General features: G+C 42.2%; 1 protein-coding gene across 4 annotated transcripts in view; it reads right to left on the bottom strand.

The window, feature by feature from the left end:
- Nucleotides 1-4,922: 4,922 nt before the first annotated feature.
- Nucleotides 4,923-12,393, bottom strand: part of LOC147034247 (F-box only protein 40-like) — a 50,509-nt gene continuing 43,038 nt past the window's right edge. For all 4 annotated transcript variants that reach the window (XM_085879328.1, XM_085879319.1, XM_085879308.1 and 1 more), the window contains one exon: nucleotides 4,923-5,757. In XM_085879328.1, the coding sequence (XP_085735454.1) occupies nucleotides 5,521-5,757 (237 nt within the window). In that variant the 3' untranslated portion in view covers nucleotides 4,923-5,520. The remainder of the gene's footprint in view (nucleotides 5,758-12,393) is intronic.

Raw genomic sequence — 12,393 nt, 5'->3', positions numbered from 1 at the left:
TCACCGACTCTTGCCCCATCCAGCTTCCATACCTCTCAGGCAGGACCAGCGTTACTTGACTGAGGGGGCCAATGTCCAAACACCATTCTTACAGCAAAGATCACTTAGCGCACTGTTACAATCCCAACACAAACCTGAGATCGAGCCAATCAGCAATGCCGATGTTAAGTTCCACGAGACTCCATGACACCACTGATGCAGCCCAGATCCCAAACAGTTTCACATGAGGGGGAACACAGGATGAGACGCCCTTAACCCATCTATCCACCAAAACGAACAGCACCATCCCCCTAATGGCGGTATGAAGGGTGACTTCACATGAAACAGAAGCCGAATACAGGGGAATGGTACCAAACAAAATCCTTATTGCGAATGTGAAATGGGCCAAGGCTTTATTTCTACTTCTGACCACGCCCCACCCTCCGTGAACGTAACATATGTACAGGATTTATGATATACCTCACGTTTGAAACAAGGACACAATAAATAAAATAAAATAAATTATAATAATAATAAAAATTCACATTGAATAAATTACAATTCACAAAACATTGCAAATAAAATGTAATAATTATAAGTCTTGATAGTAATTTTATGTAGATTTTTGAAACACAAGGAAATGATTTCAAAAGTTCAGGTGATGGTTGGTTCTCTCCAGTGGTCTCTGTTGGTTCTCTCAAAGATAAGCTTCTGGTCATTGTTTGTTGCCACCGTGTTTACTGTGTATTCCTAGTCCAGTTTTGCTTCAAAATTTGTGCTATTTGGTGAGCTTTCATCGGTCTCGTCATATTGGGTTTCCCCGAGGCCTATGTACACGAGCTTCCCGTCTATGTACACGATCGTGTTTATTTGCATTTTCTCATTATTACCATCATTTTTAATTTTCTACACTTTTCCTTCCAGCCTCCTTCTATCCCTCCCAACTATACCCGCTGTTTCACATCTTAAAATAAAAAAAAAATAAATACCGTTCCCATTCTCACCTTATACCCCATGGAACCACACGACTTCCTGACCAACTTCTTTTCCCTTCTCCTCCCTCTTCCCCACCAATCCTACTCTGATCATGAAGGTTTTCACCATACACCTTCATGACCTTTTTTTCAAACTTTTCCATTACTCTTCCCACCTCTTCAAAAACAAATGAACAAACAAACAAACAAAAAAACCGGTCTCTTACAATGCTTCAACTTACCCTCTTCACCTGGTTCATCATCAAAATCCTGTGTTCAATTCGACCTTTCTTTCAACCCATGTCTAAAAATTCCATCTGTTACAATGCTTCCTTTCTCCACTGTCAATTATTCTGTACTCCCTCCATCTTCCAAGATATTTAAACAAATGACTGACCTACAAATTTTTTTAAAAAAAATCCCATTTTGCAATACTTGTTCATCTTCCATTATTAATCGTTTTTTTTATTTTTTAATTTTTTTTACTTCAGGGCAAATTCATTCCACCTCCTTAAATCTACCTCCTCCTAAGTCCTTCCCTGTTATACCCTCTCCTTACCCCTCCCATCTTGCCCTCCATCCCAGCATCTCTCCACTGTCCTCTGCCTTACTAACAGTTCTGCCTCTTATATCCAAAACTGTATGGTTTTCAAAATTAATGTGTCTCACTCATTCAGCACACTGCTCAATATCTCTAACACACTCTCTCTTTCCTCTCATCACATCTCCACCTCTTCCCATCCCATCAAATCTTGTTCTGCCCCCCACCCACCTCCACCATTCCACAACCCAGTCTCATCCTCTCCCACTCCCCACCCTCCCTTCTCCATCACCATGCCTGCTCTCATAGTCTCCCTCCCTCTCCATTCAGCTGCTGCCTCCATCTTCAAAGCAATCTTCACCCCCTCCCAAGCTTCCCCTCACAGGCGCTACGCTCGGACACCCATCGGTAAAACAGCAACCGCGCACCTGTCCTGTGGAACATGGGTCATCGCGAAAGCCAGCAGGCATTACGCACGGACACCCATTTGTAAAAAAAAAACATGGCCGCACACTTCCCATACAAATTCGCCCTCGCAGAAGAAATATGAATAAAAGAACAACCGCTCACGCTGCACGGAGCGCGTGCCCCACAGCGACAACCCCCCACCCACTGTTCAGGCGACTAGAAGAGTAATCAACACGACCGCGTCGCTGCAGGAATGCCATGCCGAGACCAGAAAGATAACGAATCAAACGGCCCGCTGCAGGAACGGCGCGCCGAGGAAATAGACAGAGCGGCACACCAAGTGCTAACAAATCACAGTATGCACGCAGCGCACTCTTATTCAATCCGAATCTCCATCTAATAATTGCATCCAATCCTTTCCCTCAATTCCCTGACACAGATCAGGGCTAGCACCATGCACACAACACCGCCTTTGATAAATGGCAAGGTGCTTAATGGCGGCGGACCCACTTACAGTCCCAGGATAATTTATTATCGCACACAGAGCAGGGCACAAGTGGCACACATCGTGTTCGGGTCTGCGCATGTGTTACCATAGCATCTTACCGTCAGTCTTCGCTGACCATCGCGACCACGGGTGTCTCCGGCAGACGGCGAACGTCCTCTCGCCTCTCCGCCGGCGAGGTGCAGACAGGCAGAGCTGCACTGTACGGCTCAGGCCGCATGGCTTGCAGACAGGCAGCGCATTGACCAGCGCTGACCGCCATTTGCCGTGGATAGCCCAGGAGTTCAGTGCAGGAAGATTTGTGTCACGGTGCTTGGAGCGAGACGATTCCGCAGCTTGGAACCATCCGGCCGGAAGTAAAGTGGAGATGCTTCCGGTCATGGCGGCCGGCCCGAGTGCTGGCTGGGGCCCAATCAGAGCGCTCGATTCGGATGACGACACCGCATCAGGTCGTCACCCTCGCCCGCACCACAGGATTTATAAAAGGACGGGTCATGGGGCTGGCTTTCCGTGGTCAGTCGTGGTTGTCTTTCCTGCTGAGCGTTCATCTGCTGATCCACCGATTTCTGACTCCGCCCCTTCATCACCTCCTTGCCGCTGACTCCACCCATCCGCCCATTGCTCCGGACTCCACTTTCTGACTCCACCCAAAGTCCTTCCTTCACACTTGTCGGGCACGCCATCTCCCTGGATCGACGCTTAGCGGCTCGAAGTGCCACGAAGCAGCAGACAACGCGCCAGCTGTCAGGGAGGAATCGCCCAGCGGAGCATCCTCCCGAAAACGTATTGGTGGCGCGGTCGGGCAATCGTGCAAGGTATTGAAAGACCGTTAGTCTCATCTCCTCTCCCCTTTTTCTCTTCGTGTGTGTGTGTGTGTGTGTGTGTGTGTGTGTGTGTGTGTGTGTGTGTGTGTGTGTGTGTGTGTGTGTGTGTGTGTGTGTGTGTGTGTGTGTGTGTGTGTGTGTGTGTGTGTGTGTGTGTGTGCCTGTCCTCGCTTAAGTTAAGATTGTACAATAATTATATTGGGATAACTCTGCACTGTGTCTGCTTTTGTAAGTTGCTTGTTTATTGCCGCACCTTTCACCTTTCACATTTCATTTCTTCCTATTCCTGCTACACAAAACAATAAACAATATTCACTGTGCCACACCGTTTTCCTCACCTGCCTATCAATAAATCCTTTGTGGAAATGTTCCCAGCTCGTTTTTGTCTATTGTTTGATTGATCCAGCATGGTCCGTATCCTAACTTAGCCAGGACTTGATTTCCAACGATCCGTTCGTTTTAGCCGGTACGTCCATGGCAGTGTCACTCAGCTGCATCTGATCCGGTAAAGTGATCCGGTTAGGACAAGGCATACCAAGGGCGTGTCCCCCGGTAATTAGGTCACGTGATTAATTAGGTAACCCGGTTAACCCATAGATGGAGGACGCGAGGTCATGTGGTTGAGTTATTGATGTTCACGGTCGGTTGATGACCCGCCGCGTCACGGAATTATCCGTGTGTGACGGCCTGCAATTCCGGGGAGTCTGGTGGGAACCCAAGATAGCTCCCCCCCCCCCCCCCCAAGTGGTCTTCTCACTCGATGCCCAGCCCGCAACAATATATATATATATATATATATATATATATATATATATATATATATATATATATATATATATATATATATATATATATAGATTAACCTATCCATACTTATTTAACAAGCTGTATTTCAACAACAGATATTCCACAATCACACACATCTTTTCCAAACTCTGACAAACAGTGCCATTATTCATGAATACCTTTCCCATAGCTGGCATCATTTTGGGTCAAGAGGCTTCACGCTTCACAACCCAAGCAGCCGAGTTTTTAAAAAATAAAAATAAAAATCACTTGTACATTTACAAATCATGTGAATCTCATGTCATCCTAAAGAATGAACGAATAAAGAAATAAATGAATAAGTAAATAAATAAAACGAACAAATTTCGATCCAATCCTACACCTGATGAAGGTCCAAGGTCCTTTTTTTTTTTCTTTCTTTTTTTTTAACATGACCAGCTTTGATTTAGATACCTAAAGTAGAACACCGTTTGGTCAATGCATATAGTCTCAGGGCTCCAATATGGCAATACTTTTCTTCTCCCCAACCTTCATCTTCATTTACATTTGCACCTCAGCTAAATTTAACAAATCCTAGATGAAAAAGTAAATTAGTATTAATTTTTATTTAAGACAGTACTAACCACAGCAATGCACAATGGTGAAAGTAATTGAAGAAGACACCATACATTTTCCTCTTGTAGTGAAGATCTCGAGTCAAGAGAGGCGTGAAGAGCCATCTCGATACCCAGCATGAGCATGCGAAAATATTGGAATCCTTGATTACACTCCTACACTTGTTCCTGGCCCCAAACTGCATGCATGATATGTAGATGGTTCTTTACAACACCTGCTTCTTATTGCACAGAGGTTTCTGAAAATGTAACATTGCATCATGAAAATTGTCGATGGGAAACGTAAATAAGTGTATTTATACACTGTGTAGGCTGTTTATTATATTATACAATTTTTTTTGAACAATAATGAAGAAAAAAAAAAGTGCTTATGGTGACAGGTGAACATTTAGGAACAAAACAGAATCATTTCCCAGCTTCCCATCACAAGGATGGCAGTCAATAGAATTGACAGGATACTCTGGCAAACATCACGCAGGTGTTGAATATAATCAAAAAATGTATGGAGTCAAGTATCTCATCAGTGGTTGTAGAGTGTGAGAATTGAGGAAAGGGGCAGGGAGCAGGGAGGGGAAAGACACTTGATTGCAATAAGAGAAAAAAAAAAAAGACAACGATTTTTCTTGGAGCTCCGCTGGACTCTGAGGTAGAGCTGTCATTCAGAACTGCTTAACCCACAGAGTCCTCATGGGTGAGTAAGTGTGGCCAAAACGATCTCAGAAAATCGAGTGAGTAAACTAACAAAGCAATACACTGGCCGTTCATCCTCAAACAAACCCCAACAGACCTGAACTCAAACCATATCCCTTACCCCTTCGAACAGCAGTCAAATGCACAGACTTCTTACCCGAGGTGATAACCAAAATGCCGAGGATATGTTGCACATATGCTAATGGCAATCGTGCTGTGATCCAAACACGGGAGATACCGCACGGCCAGATAGTGTAATCTTGCGTCTGGGCCAGGCGGCGCTCTTGCCTGCAAAGCCTACGCAAGAGACGCGAGTGGTTGGACTGGGTGGTGCCAGGATGTAATATGGACATTTAGCCAAGTGCTGTGCCATGCTTGGGACCGGAGAAAATGTCCAGGTACGGACGGGAGAGATCGCAGTGCTGAACTTCCATGCCTGAGGATGAAAGGGGGAGGGTGGAGAATCAGTCACCATTATATTGAGGAATGGCAGGAGAGCGTACAAAACAAATGAAATAAAGACGATAAAGCTTGTCGGAAGTACGAACACAAACCAAAAAAAAAAATAAAAATAAAAAAACATTGGAAGGGGAGGGGGTTGGAAATAAGACATTCCTTAAACTGTTTAATTAAGGTTGCACTAAATCCGATTATAATTAACGATTGATCAAATTTCCTTTCTCCTCACTGAATTACCAAAGAACAAAACATTACTAAACAGACAACTAAAGGACATGGATTGAATTAGCATGAGGAAGTTTAAAGATCCCTTTAGGCCATTACAAGGCAAGCAAAACATTAAATGTTTAAACGGCCCGTTATGCTTTTTGAAATACAATTACGCCAGCAGCGACACGAGGTTGAAAATGAAAACACGATTAAAAAATATGCGATTATAAAAGCTGAATTTGCAACTCCATTTAAATACTTTTATTTATTTTATAAAGCAACTGAATATCTCAACGCTGTCATTGCGCAAAATTAACAAGCTGCACGACAGTATTATGATAGGGCTTGCAGGATAGCCTATGCCCATGAGTTATGTGCACCCCCTTCTCGCCAGGGTTCGAATCTCGACCCAGGTATAAACTGTTATCTTTATTTGCATGCAAGGCGATGCATCAGAGGCTGTGTCATCTGTCAGAGAGATGTTAAGCCGGAGGACCGGCATTGGTTGTTTGTGCACATTAAAGACCCCACTGCGTCTTTCATAAAGAGTAGACGAATCATTGCCGACAGACGAGACAGATTACAAATTCCCGCCGAAACTGATCAGCAAGTGGTCTGGTCCTCTCAGATATCCCTAACCACCAGTTTACACTGTTTGCTATATGGTTCATCCACCCTGACACTATAAACAAATTCAAGTTCCCAGGTTGTTTGTATGTCACATGGGAATGGCAGTCGCCCATAATAATCTATCTACAATTCCAGCAATGTGTGTGTGTGTGTGTGTGTGTGTGTGTGTGTGTGTGTGTGTGTGTGTGTGTGTGTGTGTGTGTGTGTGTGTGTGTGTGTGTGTGTGTCCGCTGTTTCTCGACAACCACTGCTCCGATTTAATTGAAACTTGCAAGGTATATTGCTGGGGACCTGAGTTTGTGCCTTTTCAAGGTTTGATATTAATTGGACAAGTGCTTCCCAAGTTATGGCCATTTATTTACCAACCAATAACAGGACACGTTGCTGCGTCGGCATGGCCGTTGGGGAAGAGATCCTCAGCCACGTTCCCCATTACGGGTTACAACGTACGGACTTCCGGATAGTGATGACTTACTGTATTCTAATAATTTCTCGATTTCTTATGCGCATTTATAGATAAACACAATGCCCCAATCCAGTCGTCGTTTACGAGAGCGAAGGAACGGCCTGTGGTTGTTTGAAAGTTTTTTTTTGGGGGGAGGGGGTTTGGTTTGCACGTACGGCCACACAGGTACGTCCACGCGAGAGCGAAGGAACGGACGGCCTGTGTGGTTGTTGTTTCTGGCACACGGTTTGAAAGTTTATTTTTATTTTTATGTACGTACGGCCACGTAATAGTAATAATAATAATAATATTCTGATGTTACAGAGCATCAGTGCTGCCGAAGCAGTTTCTTGGCAAGGGTTGTGGTGGGTGGTTTGCCATCCCTCTCCCAGCAGTAGTTAGGGCAAGAATTCGTAATTTGTTAATGGTGCCGGCAATAACTCACCAACTCTTCGCAAAGGACACTGTGCAAGGACACACAAAGGACACCAACTAATGCAGACAGACGGGACAACAGTTTAACATCCATCCAAGGGACGGCATATACATTGATGAATCACCCTGTCTGTGAAACATCAGGATGGCAGTTCATAGCTGAATCAACATTCAACCCCAAGCGAGACAGCTTCAGAGGCATGTGTGCATTCCTCCAAACCATCCTGCCAGCCCAATAATAACAATAATTATTATTATTATTATTACAGCTACACACAAAATGAGCATGTGCTTCCTTTGGAAGCTCAAGATTCAGCATAAGCATTTAAAAACACTTTGTTACATCACACACCATTTGTGTATTTGCCCTGAATGACATTTTCACTTTGATTAAAAATATTAATAATAATGATCATAATATAATAATAATAATAACCAAAATCAACAACCCTCCTCCAAATCGGCTGAGAACGAGGAATTTCGCACCTTTCTGGACATTGCACAGCAGATTTTTCAGTCCATCATCTTTTTCCTGTTTTTCAATAAATTAAATTGAAGGCCAATCATCTATGCAGAATATTGATAAAATTTCTTTATAAACCCAATGACAAGGACAGAGGAACAGTTGGAAAAACTTTGAGGAAATTTGTAATGGAGATATTAAAGGTTTGCTCAAAATAATTATCCTGCTCTCAATCAATACGATATTTTAATTCTTCTTCACCTTTCATGCAAATCAACAGCCACGATCCCCATTTCGACAACAGCATGACAGGCTCTATACATTGTTTGTTGGAAAGGAGTTTTCAGGAAATTTGCTTTACAATTTGAGATAGCAAGCAACAACTTTCATCTTGGATATCGATATTGATAAATAATCAATGGCGGGTGCGAGGCCAGGGTTTTTGCTTTGGGAGGGGACAAGAAACAAGGAGGGTCGAGGGGATTGTACTATCATAAGGTCATGAAAGATTTTGAAAAACGTTCAGGTTGCAGGGTCACCTTGTGTTGTGCAAAAACCGTATTTCTCAGCTGTAACAGCGATTTCATTTATTTGGAGAACTCCTATGAGCTTTGCCACTACAAGTTTCTTTGATCCAAAGAACCATAAGGGCAGCAATGATTGTTATATGGTTGGTGCTTATTACCATTAAAAAAAAACTCAAAAATAATAAAGATTGCCATATTTTCTGATTCCAAAAATTAGTCAACACATCAGCGCAACATTTAGGAAAAGAGGTGAAAGCAGTACTGTGTAGTCAAATGATATACAGTATCTGCCGATACACAAGCACAATGCGTAACTTTGTTATATTAGTGCGATGTGCAGAAACAAAATTGATTGACCCATTTGATCGATTAAAAATGATTCCTGCTACTTGATGGGCAATGCCTCAATGGTGACACCCTGGTCTAACCAGACTTATTTTTCTTCAAAATTCAACAAAAATAAATAAATAAATCAAATAAAAACTTAGCATTTCCAAAAACAAATTATGGCTGTAACTTTTACTGCCATAAGAAGTGGGACAACAATTTTTAAAAATATTTTAAGCAAAAAAACGAAATAATAACAAGCTAACTTGCACATACAGTGGGGAGAACAAGTATTTGATACACTGCCGATTTTGCAGGTTTTCCCACTTACAAAGCACGTTGAAGTCTGTAATTTTTATCATAGGTACACTTCAACTGTGAAAGACGGAATCTAAAACAAAATCCTGAAAATCACGTTGTATGATTTTAAAATAATTAATTTGCATTTTATTGCATGAAATAAGTATTTGATAAATCAGAAAAACAGAACTTAATATTTGGTACAGAAACCTTTGTTTGCAATTACAGAGATCAGATGTTTCGATAGTTCTTAACCAGGTTTGCACAGACTGCAGCAGGGATTTTGGCCCACTCCTCCGTACAGATCTTCTCCAGATCCTTCAGGTTTCGGGGCTGTCGCTGGGCAACACAGACTTTCAGCTCCCTCCAAAGATTTTCTATTGGGTTCAGGTCTGGAGACTGGCTGGGCCACTCCAGGACCTTGAGATGCTTCTTACGGAGCCACTCCTTAGTTGCCCTGGCTGTGTTTCGGGTCGTTGTCATGCTGGAAGACCCAGCCACGCCCCATCTTCAATGCTCTTGTTGAGGGAAGGAGGTTGTTGGCCAAGATCTTGTGATACATGGCCCCATCCATCCTCCCCTCAATAGGGTGCAGTCGTCCTGTCTCCTTTGCAGAAAAGCATCCCCAAAGAATGATGTTTACACCTCCATGCTTCACGGTTGGGATGGTGTTCTTGGGTTTGTACTCATCCTTCTTCTTCCTCCAAACACGGCAAGTGGAGTTTAAACCAAAAAGCTCTATTTTGGTCTCATCAGACCACATGACCTTCTCCCATTCCTCCTCTGGATCATCCAGATGGTCATTGGCAAACTTCAGACGGGCCTGGACATGCGCTGGCTTGAGCAGAGGGACCTTGCGTGCGCTGCAGGATTTTAATCCATGACGGCGTAGTGTGTTACTTATGGTTTTCTTTGATACTGTGATCCCAGCTCTCTTCAGGTCATTGACCAGGTCCTGCCGTGTAGTTCTGGGCTGATCCCTCACCTTTCTCATGATCATTGAGGCTCCACGAGGTGAGCTCTTGCATGGAGCCCCAGACCGAGGAAGATTGACTGTTATCTTGAACTTCTTCCATTTTCTCATAATTGCGCCAACAGTTGTTGCCTTCTCACCAAGCTGCTTGCCTATTGTCCTGTAGCCCATCCCAGCCTTGTGCAAGTCTACAATTTTGTCCCTGATGTCCTCAGACAGCTCTCTGGTCTTGTCCATTGTGGAGAGGTTAGAGTCTGATTGAGTGTGGACAGCTGTCTTTTATGCAGATAACGAGTTCAAACAGGTGCAGTTAATACAGGCAATGAGTGGAGACTGGGAGGGCTTCTTCAAGACAAAACTAACAGGTCTGTGAGAGCCGGAATTCTTACTGGTTGGTAGGTGATCGAATACTGATTTCATGCAATAAAATGCAAATTAATTATTTAAAAATCATATAATGTGATTTTCAGGATTTTTGTTTTAGATTCAGTATTTCACAGTTGAAGTGTACCTATGATAAAAATTACAGATCTCTACGTGCTATGTAAGTAGGAAAACCTGCAAAATCGGCAGTGTATGAAATACTTGTTCTCCCCACTGTATATGCCCATGCATTCCTACTTCATTAAACTAGACGACTGGAGAGTCAATAGAACACGATACCCCACACAGTGTTCAAATATATACAGGTGGGTCTTGCCTTTTGCAGTAGTTACATTCATGAAAATAACCATGAACAGCAAATCCACGATGTGCATACTTATGGGGTAATGCGGAAAATAGGGTTCAGGACTTCAACTTTAAAATTAACATGTTTGTACATTGTTTTTATGCTATTTATTTTTATGAATGAGAGAGTTATTACGAACATGAAATAAAGTTTATTTTTCTTGAGTTATTAAGATCATGAAACTGACCTTTAATAATAACTTTATCCAATAATGCGATGGGGATGTTGATGGCGACGATAACGATGAATCCATGGAGATGATAATGATAATATTGATGTTTAGGGGTACGAGGGGGTTATCGTGTTGACAGCCCATGTTAATTAGGTGAATAAAATGTGGAAAATAGTTTGCCAATCCACGATAATTTGAGTGCACTGCCTGCAATGCACAAACCTTGCCTCAATACATTCATCGCGATAAAGCAAATCCACAAATGGGAAACACATGGACGGCAAGGCCTTCCTGTACTTGAATTGTAATAAAATAATGATTTTAAAGATCTTAAAAAAAATAAATAAATAAATAAAACAAGTGGTGCCAGGCACAACAAATCCCACCCATTTAAGGTATAAAGTTATTTTGGGGATGAAATTTAAATTTAATACATCCTTAACCTGAATGTTGATTGTAAGGAATAGAATAAGGAATATTTTAGTCTTAGTTTGAAGTCAATTAAACCATTTTTGATGAAGTTATGAGCGAAAAACGATTTTGATCTTTTCGTGACCTTGACCTTTGATCCAATTGGACCCAAAAGTTAATGGGGTCGTCCAAGGTTCATTGCCCACCTGTGGATTAAATTTGATAGTGTTTGCTAAAACCGTTTTGCCGTAAAGTTGCTAACAGACAGACAGACAGACAAATGAATCACTCATGGAGTGAGGAAGTTGTCGAAGTTGATTGAAAATTTATTATAACTTCATTGCAGTCACACGGATACAGCACAAGAAACAGCATTTACAGTTCAGTCAGTTGCCATCATGAACAACATTCGAATGTGGAATGTGATGTCAATGGTTTAAGTCAAAAACTCCATCATCACCTCCACCTCCTCCGCATAAAAACAAGCAAAATTCTTACTGAAAACGGAAAATTGACACATCTGCGTGATGGTAACGTCATAATGGATTGGTACGATGTGGAGGGCCTTTCATTGTTAATAAAACTGGCCTGCACTGCAAAATAATACATCACGTTTGCAGAATAGTGCCATTGGCGCCTGAGCGCGATAGACGAATTTTCGGTCTCAGGCGAACTATTGAACCGGAACAGTCACAACGAAGGCCTGGATATCTCATGAAAGAGTAATATTTGAACTACATTCTCACCTAGTTTGAGCCACATATCACAAAAATTGATGGAGATACGCGCTTTCAAAAATGGCCAAATTATGACACATTTTTGCTGATGGGATCCAGAATACAAACCGGAAGTTGATCAAATTAAGTCAGCTAATGGCCAATCGTATGTTTTACATTCCCTAAAAGTTTGAGCGAAAAATAGAAAACTTTCGAATTTTAAGAATTTTTTTGTCATGTAAATGGGCTTTTCAATGCAAATTTCAAACATTTT

This window comes from Eptatretus burgeri, chromosome 1, assembly GCF_056783735.1.
Source record: "Eptatretus burgeri isolate ZD-2024b chromosome 1, Ebu_testis_v1, whole genome shotgun sequence".
NCBI classification, from domain to species: Eukaryota; Metazoa; Chordata; class Myxini; order Myxiniformes; family Myxinidae; genus Eptatretus; species Eptatretus burgeri.
This window is presented reverse-complemented; position numbering and strand designations above follow the sequence as displayed.